The following is a 16,024-nucleotide window of genomic DNA, read 5'->3' on the forward strand; positions in this document are numbered from 1 at the left end:
GAGTATCTCTACCGCTCCTGCGGTCTCTTGAGAGTTGAAAACAGCAGGTCTGGGACAGGTAGCACGTCCGGTGAATAGGTCAGGGTTCCATAGCCGCAGGCTCCCGTTAGGCCTACAGAAACAAATGCCTATTAAAAACCTAACTGATGGGATACACAAGCTTCATTCCTTGCCAAATGATGACAGTTTTATCACATTCTTAATGGACTACTTCGCTGAAGTAGGGAAATATGTTCTAACAACGAGCGCTGCAGTTTTGGAAAGATTGTGTCCTGTCTATTTTCCACTTATGCTACTTTGTGAACTACTAGTCCATTTAGAATTGGTTAGCCTAGGCTATAGCCGCCCTAAACATTTATCAGAATCATTAAGCCTAGGCCTACTCACCAAACAGATGTCATGGCTGTAATTCATCCCCATGCAATGTTCAATGTGGAATTGTTAATCCATTTGGAAAATTCCAAAGAAAAGGCAGAATAAACAAAATTGAACGTCTGTATATGGAAAAGAAGACAGATTTGGGTTTGTAACCCGGAAAAAATGATTTCACCTCGCCAAATTGAGCCCCGTTTTAAAGGATCACTCTGAGAATGACTGTTCCAGACGTGAGATCACTTTGTACCGGAAACTTTTTTCATTTGGAAATTCTGTTTTATATCATTTAGTTATTTTACATGTTTTTTTGTTTTTTTTACAATAAAATAGGTCTCTTGATTGTGATAAGGGTTTGGGAAAGAAGAGCATTTTGCCTGCTGAAATAACAAAACAAAGCTATGCCATTGCACAGATAGGCTTCTACAAGCAAGTGCCACTGCTGAGGTTGCTGCCTTTTTGAAGATTGTGTTCCACGATATAAATAGTTGATAGTACGGTTTCAATAAATTAACTTTTAAATAGCAAAACAATTATTGTATGAGTTTATATATATATATATATATACATATCTCTCTCTCTCAGCAAAAAAAGAAATGTCCCTTTTTCAGGACCCTGTCTTTCAAAGATAATTCGTAAAAATCCAAATAACTTCACAGATCTTCATTGTAAAGGGTTTAAACACTGTTTCCCATGCTTGTTCAATGAACCATAAACAATTAATGAACATCCACCTGTGGAACGGTCATTAAGACACTAACAGCTTACAGACGGTAGGCAATTAAGGTCACAGTTTTGAAAACTTAGTACACTGAAGAGGCCTTTCTACTGACTCTGAAAAACACCAAAAGAAAGATGCCCAGGGTCCCTGCTCATCTGCGTGAATGTGCCTTAGGCATGCTGCAAGGAGGCATTAGGACTGCAGATGTGGCCAGGGCAATAAATTGCAATGTCCGTACTGTGAGACGCCTGAGACAGAACGACAGCTGATCGTCCTCTGTGGCAGACCACGTGGAACAACACCTGCACAGGATCGGTACATCCGAACATCACACCTGCGGGACAGGTACAGGATGGCAACAACAACTGCCCGAGTTACACCAGGAACGCACAATCCCTCCATCAGTGCTCAGACTGTCCGCAATAGGCTGAGAGAGGCTGGACTGAGGATGTGTAGGCCTGTTGTAAGGCAGGTCCTTACCAGACATCACCGGCAACAACGTTGCCTATGGGCACAACCCACCGTCGCTGGACCAGACAGGACTGTCAAAAAGTGCTCTTTTCTGATGAGTCGCGGTTTTGTCTCACCAGGGGTGATGGTCGGATTCGCGTTTATCGTCGAAGGAATGAGCGTTACACCGAGGCCTGTACTTTGGAGCAGGATTGATTTGGAGGTGGAGGGTCCGTCATGGTCTGGGGCAGTGTGTCACAGCATCATCGGACTGAGCTTGTTGTCATTGCAGGCAATCTCAACGCTGTGCGTTACAGGGAAGACATCCTCCTCCCTCATGTGGTACCCTTCCTGCAGGCTCATCCTGACATGACAATGCCACCAGCCATACTGCTCGTTCTGTGTGTGATTTCCTGCAAGACAGGAATGTGAGTGTTCTGCCATGGCCAGCGAAGAGCCCTGATCTCAATCCCATTGAGCATGTCTGGGACCTGTTGGATCGGAGGGTGAGGTCTTGGGCCACTCCCCCCAGAAATGTCCGGGAACTTGCAGGTGCCTTGGTGGAAGAGTGGGGTAACATATCACAGTAAGAACTGGCAAATCTGGTGCAGTCCAAGAGGAGGAGATGCAGTGCAGTACATAATGCAGCTGGTGGCCACACCAGATACTGACTTACTTTTGATTTTGACCCCCCCATTTGTTCAGGGACACATTATTCAATTTATGTTAGTCACATGTCTGTGGAACTTGTGTTTATGTCTCAGTTGTTGAGTCTTGTTATGTTCATACAAATATTTACACATGTAAAGGTTTCTGAAAATAAACGCAGTTGACAGTGAGAGGACGTTTCTTTTTTTGCTGAGTGTGTGTGTGTGTGTGAGGCAATTTAGCAATTAAGATTTGTTATTTGTAATGGTTATAATAAATTCGCCATAGCTGCTGTTATGTTCTAATTAAACAGTAAAAAACTCACGTACAACTATGACAAGCTCAAACCAAGGTTATATATATACATTGCTCAAAAAAATAAAGGGAACACTAAAAGAACACATCCTAGATCTGAATGAATGAAATATTCTTATTAAATACTTTTTTCTTTACATAGTTGAATGTGCTGACAACAAAATCACACAAAAATTATCAATGGAAATCAAATGTATCAACCCATGGAGGTCTGGATTTGGAGTCACACTCAAAATTAAAGTGGAAAACCACACTACAGGCTGATCCAACTTTGATGTAATGTCCTTAAAAAAGGTCAAAATTAGGCTCAGTAGTGTGTGTGGCCTCCACGTGCCTGTATGACCTCCCTACAACGCCTGGGCATGCTCCTGATGAGGTGGCGGATGGTCTCCTGAGGGATCTCCTCACAGACCTGGACTAAAGCATCCCCCAACTCCTGGACAGTCTGTGGTGCAACGTGGCGTTGGTGGATGGAGCGAGACATGATGTCCCAGATGTGCTCAATTGGATTCAGGTCTGGGGAACGGGCGGGCCAGTCCATAGCATCAATGCCTTCCTCTTACAGGAACTGCTGACACACTCCAGCCACATGAGGTCTAGCATTGTCTTGCATTAGGAGGAACCCAGGGCCAACCGCACCAGCATATGGTCTCACAAGGGGTCTGAGGATCTCATCTCGGTACCTAATGGCAGTCAGGCTACCTCTGGCGAGCACATGGAGGGCTGTGCGGCCCCCCAAAGAAATGCCACCCCACACCATGACTGACCCACCGCCAAACCGGTCATGCTGGAGGATGTTGCAGGCAGCAGAACATTCTCCACGGCGTCTCCAGACTCTGTCACGTCTGTCACATGTGCTCAGTGTGAACCTGCTTTCATCTGTGAAGAGCACAGGGCGCCAGTGGCGAATTTGCCAATCTTGGTGTTCTCTGGCAAATGCCAAACGTCCTGCACGGTGTTGGGCTGTAAGCACAACCCCCACCTGTGGACGTCGGGCTCTCATACCACCCTCATGGAGTCTGTTTCTGACCGTTTGAACAGACACATGCACATTTGTGGCCTGCTGGAGGTCATTTTGCAGGGCTCTGGCAGTGCTCCTCCTGCTCAAAGGCGGAGGTAGCGGTCCTGCTGCTGGGTTGTTGCCCTCCTACGGCCTCCTCCACGTCTCCTGATGTACTGGCCTGTCTCCTGGTAGCGCCTCCATGCTCTGGACACTACACTGACAGACACAGCAAACCTTCTTGCCACAGCTCGCATTGATGTGACATCCTGGATGAGCTGCACTACCTGAGCCACTTGTGTGGGTTGTAGACTCCGTCTCATGCTACCACTAGAGTGAAAGCACCGCCAGCATTCAAAAGTGACCAAAACATCAGCCAGGAAGCATAGGAACTGAGAAGTGGTCTGTGGTCACCACCTGCAGAACCACTCCTTTATTGGGGGTGTCTTGCTAATTGCCTATAATTTCCACCTGTTGTCTATTCCATTTGCACAACAGCATGTGAAATTTATTGTCAATCAGTGTTGCTTCCTAAGTGGACAGTTTGATTTCACAGAAGTGTGATTGACTTGGAGTTACATTGTGTTGTTTAAGTGTTCCTTTATTTTTTTGAGCAGTGTATATACCCCAATTTAGGTGAATTCTCCTCCTTCCCTCTAAACATTACATATTTATTGCTAGTCAGGAAGTTAAGTGATGTGGTTAATAAACTGTTCCTTCTCCCTTACGGTGACCTGACCTGACCTCGACCCCCATTCCTCAGTAATCCACAGCTCTCCACCCTTATCAGTGACCGCAACCATGTGATTGCCTTTCCTTAACTCAGTACATTCCAAGCCCCTGGCTCATTTTCAACCTTAGTTGACTCCACCACTACATTCCTCCTACAGATAACCAACTTCTCTCAGCTACGGATCCCTTTTACGGGATCACTTTCCTACACAACCGCTAGAATTGCAGGGCGCCGAATGCAAAAATATTCCTAAAAATATTTATAATCAAGCAATCACAAGTGAAATATACCAAAACACAGCTTAGCTTGTTGGTAATCCACCTATCGTGTCAGATTTTGAAAATATACTTTGCAGCGAAAGAAATCCAAGCTTTTGTGAGTGTAGCTTTCAATGCTACAACAAGCTAGCCTTATGTTAGCTTGGTCACGAAAGTCAGAAAAGTAATGAAATTAATCGCTTACCTTTGATAATCTTCGGATGTTTCCACTCACGAGACTGCCAGTTACACAACAAATGTTATTTTTGTTCGATAAATATGACTTATCACCAAAAACCGCCATTTGGGTTGCGCATTATGCTCAGAAAATCAAAGCCGTGTTCCGTTCGACAAATTCCAAAAAGTATCGGTAATGGTCGTAGAAACATGTCAAATGTTTTTTATAATCAATCCTCAGGTTGTTTTTAACAAACATAATCAATAATATTTCAACCAGACCATTACCTATTCAATAAGAGACAAATGGAAAATGGGGAGCTCCTCTCACGCGCGCAGGAACTATTCGGAGGACACTTGACTAGTTTTGAAAACACTTGTTCATTTTTCAAAATAAAAGTCTGAAACTGTCTAAAGCCTGGTCACAGCCTGAGGAAGCCATTGGAAAAGGAATCTGGTTGATACCCCTTTAAATGGAGGATAGGCGGGCCAGGAAACACAGATAAAAAAAAATGTAGCACTTCCGGGTTACATTTTCTCAGGTTTTCGCATAAAGAATAAGTATTGTTATACTCACAGACAATATTTTGACAGTTTTGGAAACTTTTGAGTGTTTTCTATCCTAATCTGTAAATTATATGCATATTCTACGATCTGGGCCAGAGAAAATGTGCCCAACGTAAACGGACATTATTTTCAAAAAAAAAAAAGAAATCTGTCCCCTAGCGCTAAGAGGTTAACTTCTGGTGTAACAACCAGACTGTGGCCCTTCTCCTTTCCATAGGATACTTGATGATTAACAATATTTCAAGTTTAGAAGTCAGAACCTGTCACTGTTGGCATAAAGGTAAATGTGCACAAATGTTTTTCCCAGTTCGGGCCTTGTGTTCTAAAAATAGCTTCTTAAAAAAAAAAAAATTAAGTACTCGTAAAAAAAACTACCTGAACCTGCTCCATCCCACTAAGTTGAGGTCAAATAGAAACCAGCACACACTCCCCTGAACCAGAGTTGTCCTCTGATGTAGACATTCTGACTTAGCTAAACCCCCTTCCATCCTCAGGCTAATCAGAAGCTGTTGCAGGAGGCGGAGAGGCAGGCCATCCAGACCATGCGTCAGGGTGGGGCTCTGACGGGCAAGTTTGTCAGCACCTCGTCCCTGCCGGCGTCATGCCTGCCACCTGGTATGCAACACGACTTAGACTCCACCCAGGCCCCCAACAGCCACAGCAGTCACTCCTCCCTACTGCAGCACGTCCTCCTGCTGGAGCAGGCCCGCCAGCAGAGTGCCCTCCTCTCAGGTACATCTACCAACATATATTTATACTCTTATATCCCTGCCAGCAGAGCGTCCTACTTGCAGGTAAATATAGATACAAATACATACGGCCTCTTCTGAAATGCGTCTCTCTGACTCCTCCTCCCTCCAGTCCCCATGTATGGTCAGTCGCCATTGGTGACGGGGGAGCGGGTGTCCAACAGTATGCGCACGGTGAATAAGCTGCCGCGCCACCGGCCCCTGAGCCGCACACAGTCTGCGCCCCTCCCCCAGAGCCCCCAGGCCCTGCAGCAGCTCGTCATGCAGCAGCAGCACCAGCACTTCCTGGAGAAGCAGAAGCAGTACCAGCTCAACAAGGTAGGGGGCGCCACAAGGAACACTACTACAATATTAGAGGTTATGGTTGTGTTTGCAGGTTAAAACAATACTTTTATGCCATTTGCCTGGACTGGACTGGGGGGTGTAGTATACTGTACATGTGGCAGCAGTGTCTAACTCTCCCTATCTGTCAACCACACCAGATTCTGTCAAAAGGGGTGGAGCTTCCTCGCCAACCGCCCACCCACCCCGAGGAGACAGAGGAGGAGCTCACAGAGACACAGGAGATGCAGGAGGAGGGGGTGGAGTCTGAGCATCTGGGGGAGGGGCGTCCTCAGGAGCAGAGGCTCCAGAAGGAAGAGTCGGGGGGGACGTCGCCCCCCTCAGAACGTCTGCTGACCCCCCTGAAGGGCGAGAGCACAGAGAGCGACCTGGAGGAAGAGGATGATGAAGACGAGGCCATCGAGCTGAGGGAGTGTGATGAGGACGGCGTACCTTACGGCCAAGTAAATACTGAATTTTTTAAAAGACATTTTGCATTTCATTTTACTTTGATAGAGAAAAACAAAATGTATTACCCTGCAAGTTTAACACTAAGATGACTTTCTGTAAGAAAATCAGAGAGCCAATTAGAGGTGCAAATAGTTTATTTATAAACCATGAGTTTTGTCTTTCCTTGTATTATGATTAATTCTGCTGGAATCAAATCAAAGTGTATTGGTGTTATAGCGGGTGCAGCGAAATGCTTGTTCCTAACAGTGCAGTAAAAATATTCTGACCCCATTCGTTGTTGAACTTCCCACATCTGTTCCAGTGACGTCTGTCTGTGATGACTAAACCTAGTGACTTGATTCGTCATTGTACCTATTATAATGAGCCATTTATGACTTAATAGCAAGAAACTGTCTAGAATGACCAATCACTCCAGGGAGGGGTGTAGATTGCAGAAATGACCTACCAAAGGTCAGTAGCAAAGGCTATGCAGTTGAAAAGGTAGGAACGTCATCATTAGCGATGTGGCTACATAGATTGGCGCTCACACCCAGTTCGAGTGGTGAGTTCAGTTTTGCGGGGGCCTGGTGATTTAGAAAAGGGTATCCCCTCTCGGAAGGCAGAGCTGTGCGAGGCATCATCATCATAGCTCCCTACAGAAGAATGAGAGCCTTAATTCCCACCCGCTTGTGAGTCATCCATTGCACTTAGCAGGAAATAAAGGAACAAGCTCTCGAGAATGAATCGCCTGCAGTTCTTTCACAAATTACCAAGAGGATCAGCGTCTCCAGTTAAAAGTTGTTAAACAAAAGTTGCGAAAGGGCAAGTGGACGATTAAAAAAAAAAAATATATATATATATATAAATTAATTACTACAGGTAATTAAGATGGATTGAATTTGGGTTTAGCTGTCATTGGCCGAGACAGAGAGCTGCTCTACTCAGTAGTTGACATGCATTTGGATCCTCATCAGCACCTCATACTCTTGAGGACCTAAACATTACAATATAATACAGTAAACGGCCACAGTTGGCTATGTTGCTGTTGGTTGTCATATTTGGCTCTAAATTATGGTCATTGACAGCAATTAATACGTAACGTTAAAAAGAGGGGAAAAGAATGGACATGTTTTGTGGTCACGTTCCTCTAAGAAATGCTGTTTGTGCGTTGGAGGGAGGAAGAACCAATGCAGTGAGGGAGAATATAAAATAAACCGCTCTCCTACTCCCACACACCATTGAGAAAAAATATCAGAGGAGAGAAAAGCATCAGAATTCAGGCTGCGTCTTCTCCCCCTCAACGTGCGCTCACACACCCTCCCTCCCCTGCTCTTGCTGCTTTTTCTCATTTCAGTGAATGGACTCATCTGTGACTCATCTCTCCTTGGTGAATCATTCCCCTCTCCCTCCCACCCCCGCCCTTCTCCCCCCCTCTCTTCACCATGCCAGCCCTTTTCTCCCCCCTTTTTCCCCTGCACTTTACACCAATTCACCACCCACCAGGGAGGTAGGCTACTGCAGTACTATTTCTGTTGTGACGGGCTAGGGGGATAGGAGTTTTTAGGGTATGGGGGGCATAGGGAGGGAGGGAGCATGGGTGTATGCAGTCATTCTGTAGAGACGACATCCTCAAAAACCTATTTTGGCATTCGAGTCCCCCCCCCGCACACACACACACACTGCCTCCCTGCTGAACTTTTTTTTCCCTCTGACTCTGCTCTACTTGTCTGCTGTGGTGCCTTGAATACAAATGGATCTGAGCCGCCCTGTACAATAGAAAGCGAAAAGACGGTGAGAGAGACGCATAAGAGAGCCCGCATTGCCTTAGGATCTCTCGTTTAAAAAGGGGTTAGCAAGGTGTGGTCCTGCCGGACCTTTGTGTGTGTGTGTGTGTGTGTGCGCGTCCGCGAGCGTAAACTCCGCTCCCATCTCAAGGTCTTGAAACAAACCGTCCGCAGGTAAAAAAGATGCATAAGAACCGTGAACCTTGTCATTTGATCTGTTAGAAGGCGCATCTGTCGCGTTAGTTTTTTCCTAGAGCTCACACAGCTCCTGTCTGGATGTGTGGTGCTTCTCTCATTGACAGAAAGCAGAGCCCCGTTAGCTCAGCCACTGTTTACAGCTGGGGAATTGTCAGAGTAGTCTTTTGGCTGTTGGGAAGGCTCGGTCCTTGTCCTGCCCTGCCTTTTGAGGCTTGTATGGGGATAAGTGTTTGCCTTTAAGTTTCTACCCAGGGCCCATGTTTAGTCTATAACAGGCTTAATTTAGCTCCACCTCCCTCCCATTTTCCCCTCGTTCCATTGGCCTGAGGTGGCAGCTTCAGTTTGCAGCTATTGTGAAATGTCACTTCTCTCTCAAGGTTGCAGTATTTCTATCTGATGTAACCAATGAAAGCCACAGAGCTGATTTTATATACTAAGCCAATTCCCTCACACTGAAGTCCAGTCAGTGTCTCATGATGAGACATTATTCAAAGCTTTAGTTGGTATTCAAAATTTCTCTATTTTGTTATTTTGTCCCCGATTTTTTTCCGACCAGTATCACCTGCAACAGCTCAATGTGTTCCAGGCGTCCCTGTCCATTTCGGGCATGCCTCACAGACCTCTGGGAAGGGCCCAGTCCTCCCCTGCCACTGCCAGCGTCAAGGGGGCTCCCATGGGTGAGGTCCCCATCAAGCACCTCTTCACTACAGGTACGCAGCTTTGGTTTTTGGAACAGATGACATACAAAGTGAGACGATCAGGACCCATTGAACAATATGAAAGAAGCTGTCTCAACTTAGTTATCTATCTGAATCGCTGTATTTTTTTTGTCATAGTGGTAGATAGTAGAGCTTTAGCAATGAATCCCTATTAGTTAAACACTAACGAAAGCCATCGACCTTTAGAGAAAAGACACTTTCAGAAAAAAAACACTTCCCTAGCCAGTCCATGGTCAAATGGCCCTGCAGAATAGGACGTGTTGACTAAGTCCATGTTTCCCAAACTGTGGGGCGTGGCGAGGGGTCGGCAGGAACTCAGTCCGGCTTTAAACTTACTCTTGAAAGTTGAATAGTAGAATGCACAAGGTGCAATTTCGAAATTGGGTAGTGCATCATCAGTTCCTCTTGTCATGTCAGTCACTGCACCTTAGAGAGCTATTTATAACTTGTCAGAAATGTTCAGATCAGCTAATGGTTTTTATTTTGTTTTTTTAGATGTACTTTTTTTTGTCACTCTACTATCACGAATACACATTAGACATGGCAAAATGTATAGAATTGCTTTAAAACTAAAATTGTCTATGCAACCAATAACAAAATGTGTGGAATTGCAAGAAATAAGCTGTAAATAGATGTGGTTGGGGGCGTGGGATGTTTCCTAATGCTGGAAGGGGGCCCCCCTGAGTGAAAAGGTTTAGGAACCCCTGTACTAAGTGATGAGTCCAATAAGGGCTGAGGCAAGCAGCCTGCCTGGGTGTAATTATTTCAGCAGAGAAAATAATAATGGCGAGAGCCTGCAGGGTTGGATCTGATGAAACCAGGATGGCAGGATGACATGGAGCCATCCTCCACCATGGAATCATTAACATCTCCAAAGGTCCTAACATGAAAAAATCAATTTGAGATTATGATCTTATTATGCTCTGACCTGCTGGGTAATGGGGGTCACCATTTTGTTCTGAGAGAGAAGTTGGAGACAGGTTGCCCTGTTCTTGGTCTTCTTCCTACCCTGCCTTGAAAAGCTAAATTTTTCTTCTTTCTCTCTTTTTCTTTCCCTTATCTTTCTCACTCATGCCAACCCTTTCTTTCCATCTTTCTTTTGCACTCTTTCTCTCTCCCTCCTCTCTTTTTCTCTCTGCCTCTCCTATCATCTCCTTCTCAGGGTTGGTGTACGACACCTTTATGCTGAAGCACCAGTGTATGTGTGGGAACACCCACATCCACCCAGAGCACGCCGGCCGCATCCAGAGTGTGTGGTCCCGGCTGCAGGAGACTGGGCTGCTGGGCCGCTGTGAGGTGAGGGCACCCTGCACACTACAGCTAGAATAGCAACCAGCTCCGTTCCATATTTCCAAAGAGAATTTCTTCTCAGTAACTTAAACAAGCGAGTGGTAGCTATATGTTGAGATGAGAATGAGCTTTATCCATTATTAGTTCAAGTTCATTTTAAAAATCACTTCTCAATTAGCAATACAACATAACCCTGAATGAAATTGATGTATTGTGTGCTACGTGTGTTTTCCTTTACCGTGTACAGAGGATTCGGGGGAGGAAGGCCACGTTGGATGAGATCCAGACTGTGCATTCAGAATACCACACCCTGCTGTATGGCACCAGTCCCCTCAACAGACAGAAACTAGACAGCAAGAAGCTCTTAGGTGCCTAACCTCATCTCTTCATGTCTTTGGTCCCGTGTGGCTCAGTTGGTAGAGCATGGCGCTTGCAACGCCAGGGTTGTGGGTTCATTCCCCACGGGGGGACCAGGATGAATATGTATGAACTTTCCAATTTGTAAGTCGCTCTGGATAAGAGCGTCTGCTAAATGACTTAAATGTAAATGTCTTTACTCCTCAGATATATTTGTGTGTGTGTACGCATGCATGTGTGTTTCCCTAGCCATTTTGCTCGAATGGTGGAAACAATATTTGCCCCAAGCATCCTTGAAAGTAGTGACTTTCCCTCTCCCATCCATCCATCCACCCCCACACTCACACGCAGTCAGGTGGATTGTTTGTAGGCTTAGCTCCCCTGACAGGCGCAGGGGAGTATTTTTAGACCTGCTGGTCGAGGGGAAAGGGCCCGTCCACCCCCGTCTGGGTGACTCATAGCTAGGCTGGGTCTCATAGAAGAGACGGGGGGGGGGGGGGGGGGGGAGGGGAGGTGTGACTGGATCAGCTGCAAAACAGCACTGCAGTGACTGAACCGTCGACTACACACACACATCAAAGTGAGTTAACTGTATGTGCGGTGCTGAGCAGAACAGGACTTGCAGACAACGATGGTAAAAAAAAAAAGCCGTAATCTAAAATGGATTTTAAAAGCTTTTCCTCATCAATCTACACACAATACTCCATAATGACAAAGCGAAAACAGGTTTTGACATTTTTGCAAATGTATAAAAATAAAATAAAAAGATACCTTATTTACATAAGTATTCAGAGCCTTTGCTATGAAACTCAATTCAGCTCAGGTGCATCCTGTTTCCATTGATCATCCTTGAGATGTTTCTACAACTTGATTGGAGTCCACCTGTGGTAAATTCAATTGATTGGACATGATTTGGAAAGGCACACTTCTGTCTATATAAGGTCCCACAGTTGACAGTGCATGTCAGTAAAAACCTAGCCATGAGGTCGAAGGAATTGTCCGTAGAGCTCCAAGACAGGATTGTGTCGAGGCACACATCTGGGGAAGGGTACCAAAAATGTCTGCAGTATTGAAGGTCCCCAAGAACACAGTGGCCTGCATCATTCTTAATGGAAGAAGTTTGGAACCACCAAGACTCTTCCTAGAGCTGGCTGCCCGGCCAAACTGAGCAATCGGCGGAGAAGAGCCTTGGTCAGGGTGGTGACCAAGAACCCGATGGTCACTCTGACAGAGCTCCAGATTTCCTCTGGTGGAGTGCTGATTGGACATGTGGAGTGCTGCAGAGATGGTTGTCCTTCTGGAAGGTTCTCCCATCTCCACAATCAGGCCTTTATGTTAGTGGCCAGACTGAAGCCACTCCTCAGTAAAAGGCACATGATGAAGGATGAATGGAGTGAAGTACAGAGAGATCCTTGACGAAACCCTGCTCAGGATCTCAGACTGGGGTGATGGTTCACCTTCCAACAGGACAACGACCCTAAGCACACAGCCAAGACAACGCAGCAGTGGCTTTGGGACAAGTCTCTGAATGTACTTGAGGGGCCCAGCCAGAGCCCGGACTTGAACTCGATTGATAATCTCTGGAGAGACCTGAAAATAGCTGTGCAGTGACGCTCTCCATCCAACCTGACAGGATCTGCAGAGAAGAATGGGAGAAACTCCCCAAATACAGGTGTGCCAAGCTTGTAGCGTCATACTCAAGGCTGTAATCGTTGCCAAAGGTGCTTCAACTAAGTAAAGGGTTTGAATACTTATGTAGATGTGATATTTCTGTTTTTTTTTAAATCTATTTTCAAAAGTGTCCAAAAAACTGTTTTTGCTTTGTCGTTATGGGGTATTACGTGTAGCTTGATAAAGAAAAAAAACATTTAATCAATTTTAGAATTAAGGCTATAACAACATTTTGAAAAAGTCTAGGGGTCTGACTACTTTCCGAATGCACCATATCCCAAGCATCTTGGGAAAATAACTCTGCTAGGAAGGCTAAAAGGTGTGTGATACAATGTTGAAATATGGCTAAATAGTGTTTAACTTGTTTAAACTACAACCTAACCTTTGCTCCCTGTCCCCATTGGCTCCTTAAGGTCCAATCAGTCAGAAGATGTATGCTGTGTTGCCCTGTGGAGGCATTGGGGTGAGTCATCCATCCATCCATCCATTTAGAATGGAGTTACATTGACATTTTATTTAGAGGTAGAGATTGGATAATAATACAGTTTCAGAAAATGTCATGCAGTTTAATTGTAGGATTTTCGTTCAACATAAGCAGCACAAAGCTGAGCATTACATCACCTACAGCAGTGTTATCATCATGTTATCAGTGTTAAAAGAACAGTAGCAGGGTGGGGATGAGTGTGTTCTCTGTTGCCCTCTGCAGGTGGACAGTGACACTGTGTGGAACGAGATGCACTCCTCGGGCGCTGTCCGAATGGCTGTTGGCTGCGTCATCGAGCTGGCTTTCAAAGTGGCCGCCGGGGAACTGAAGGTAACATTACCAGCCTCTCTCCGTTCCACTACTGTTTGATTGAAAGTTGTCAGGGGCAACCTTACCTTAATTTAAAATGAATAATATGTAATAATCATGTAATATACCCTGTGGGTTTGTTCATGGGTGGACACAGTAGTACCCTGATCAATAAGCACTTAGTCACTTCATTTTGTTGATGGATATGCCTACTCAACATTTTCTCATGAACCGCTTCTCTCTCTCACTCCTCTCCATTTTAGAACGGCTTTGCCGTGGTGCGTCCACCAGGTCATCACGCTGAGGAATCCACTGCCATGTGAGTACACCCATGGAATCATGTGTAGAGGAGTGGCTAAGAGGCTTCAAGGGAGTTGGTTGAAGTTCCATAGAGACATGACGTGTGCGATGGTTGATACAATAATTGGTACAAGCGTCCATTTTGAGTAACTACTGGGCAGTGGCATTAAACAATCTCCCGGTTTCTGCTGATAAAAGAAAAATGGATGTCTTTTGTGTCTGTCTTTGTCTGCAGGGGCTTCTGCTTCTTCAACTCAGTGGCCATCACAGCCAAGCTGCTACAGCAGAAACTAGGAGTGAGCAAGATCCTCATCGTGGACTGGGTGAGTGGGCCGTATGTTGTTAGCGAGGCCCTGTATGTGCTAGTGTTGTCATGATACCAAAACATATACCACACATTATTTGATCAATGCTGGTCATGTATAATTGTTCACATATCCATTCTCTGTCCAGGATATTCACCATGGTAATGGGACACAGCAGGCTTTTTACAACGACCCCAATGTACTTTACATTTCCATTCATCGCTACGACGATGGAAACTTCTTCCCCGGCAGTGGGGCTCCTGAAGAGGTGGGGGTTGGACCTGGTGTTGGCTTCAACACAAACATCGCTTGGACAGGGGGCGTAGAACCGCCCATGGGTGACGTGGAGTACCTGACTGCCTTCAGGTGAAGACTGTTGTTGGTCATTAGCTGAACGAGCAGCAACATTGGCACTGATCTTTCATTCATATGAACAGGCTCTGCTTATTTAGCAATTTCCACACTGCTTAGTTCTTGCAGATGATCTGGAAACGTAAGAAAATAAAATGTTGTTTTCCATCTTGTCTGTTATACAGGACGGTGGTGATGCCCATAGCCAACGAGTTTTCCCCTGACGTGGTCCTAGTGTCCGCTGGGTTTGATGCTGTGGAGGGCCACCAGTCCCCTCTGGGAGGATACAACGTCACTGCTAAATGTAAGTTGAACATTACTCCGTCTTTACGTGTCAGTTTCTCTGCCAAGCCTTTTCCGTAGTGTGTGCTTTTATAGGAGGGTCCCCTAGCTAATTGTATATACACTACTACCCCCTGCTGGAAGAATAGTATTTAACCACTAGAAGAAAAGCCAAGAGACTCCATAGGAATATTGAAGTACCTCAATTATTTCCTATCATATGGGGCCTTTTCTTCATAAACCTGCACAAAACTAAAATTCCCTTGCAGACCTCTCCTATTTACATCAATTCATGATTTACTCAGATTATACTCAGTACAGCGTCAGTACAGTGTTGAACCATCCTCAGGTTTTGGCCACCTCACCAAGCAGCTGATGAAGCTGGCGGGGGGACGTGTGGTCCTGGCGCTGGAAGGAGGTCACGACCTCACGGCCATCTGTGACGCCTCCGAGTCCTGTGTGGCGGCCCTGCTCGGCGATGAGGTATGACATTATCTGCTATAGGAGGGGAGAGTGGCGTGATGTCACATACACTACATGTCATTTGGTAGAGATGGATGTAATTGTTCAGAGGGGAAATTCTGTGTTTTTACATTCCAATCTCTCTCACACCTGTTTCTCTAGTTGGACCCCCTGCCACAGGCTGTCCTGCAACAGAAGCCCTGTCCAAAAGCTGCTGCCTCTCTGGAGAGGGTCATCGAGATACAGAGTGAGTTCGTTCGCTAAAATCAAAATGATCATTGTGTTTTACCTGCACATATGCACTTAGTTGTGTTTGCGTCATGTGTATCACGTCACCCTTAAAACTGACACGACTCTTTCTCTCCCTTATCTTTCTCTCCCTGCAGGTAAACACTGGAGCTCTCTCCAAAGGTTGGCTACCACGGTGGGCCAGTCCTTAATGGATGCCCAGCGGAGAGAGAAGGATGAGGCCGACACGGTCACCGCCATGGCATCGCTTACCGTGGATACTGAGCAGGCCACCGCTTCCACCATCTCCATGGAAACCAGCAGGTAAACACTTGCACCATTCACTCTTTTGGGGATTTTATGTGGTTTTGGAATGGCTGTTTTTAAGACATCAGATTCATTCACAAGGCTGTGGGCCTGAAGTTCCACTGAGACTTGTTAAGGTGTAGACTTATCATATACCTTTTGCCCGACCTTCGTTGGTAGGGGCTTTTATTTTGGCATGACTAAGAGGCTAATGTCTA

At 45.7% G+C, this 16,024-nt stretch overlaps 1 protein-coding gene across 1 annotated transcript in view; it reads left to right on the forward strand.

Annotated features, from left to right (window-relative positions):
* LOC120037573 (histone deacetylase 5-like) overlaps nucleotides 1–16,024 on the forward strand; it is a 93,963-nt gene that overhangs the window by 76,134 nt on the left and 1,805 nt on the right. The window contains exons 10-24 of the mRNA XM_038983583.1: nucleotides 5,735–5,972; nucleotides 6,102–6,307; nucleotides 6,472–6,774; nucleotides 9,299–9,452; nucleotides 10,624–10,757; nucleotides 10,999–11,119; nucleotides 13,193–13,242; nucleotides 13,486–13,593; nucleotides 13,836–13,891; nucleotides 14,108–14,195; nucleotides 14,326–14,543; nucleotides 14,714–14,832; nucleotides 15,160–15,293; nucleotides 15,435–15,519; nucleotides 15,659–15,824. Of these exons, the coding sequence (XP_038839511.1) occupies nucleotides 5,735–5,972; nucleotides 6,102–6,307; nucleotides 6,472–6,774; nucleotides 9,299–9,452; nucleotides 10,624–10,757; nucleotides 10,999–11,119; nucleotides 13,193–13,242; nucleotides 13,486–13,593; nucleotides 13,836–13,891; nucleotides 14,108–14,195; nucleotides 14,326–14,543; nucleotides 14,714–14,832; nucleotides 15,160–15,293; nucleotides 15,435–15,519; nucleotides 15,659–15,824 (2,180 nt within the window). The remainder of the gene's footprint in view (nucleotides 1–5,734; nucleotides 5,973–6,101; nucleotides 6,308–6,471; nucleotides 6,775–9,298; nucleotides 9,453–10,623; nucleotides 10,758–10,998; nucleotides 11,120–13,192; nucleotides 13,243–13,485; nucleotides 13,594–13,835; nucleotides 13,892–14,107; nucleotides 14,196–14,325; nucleotides 14,544–14,713; nucleotides 14,833–15,159; nucleotides 15,294–15,434; nucleotides 15,520–15,658; nucleotides 15,825–16,024) is intronic.

This window comes from Salvelinus namaycush, chromosome 3 (assembly GCF_016432855.1).
Source record: "Salvelinus namaycush isolate Seneca chromosome 3, SaNama_1.0, whole genome shotgun sequence".
Lineage (NCBI taxonomy): Eukaryota > Metazoa > Chordata > Actinopteri > Salmoniformes > Salmonidae > Salvelinus > Salvelinus namaycush.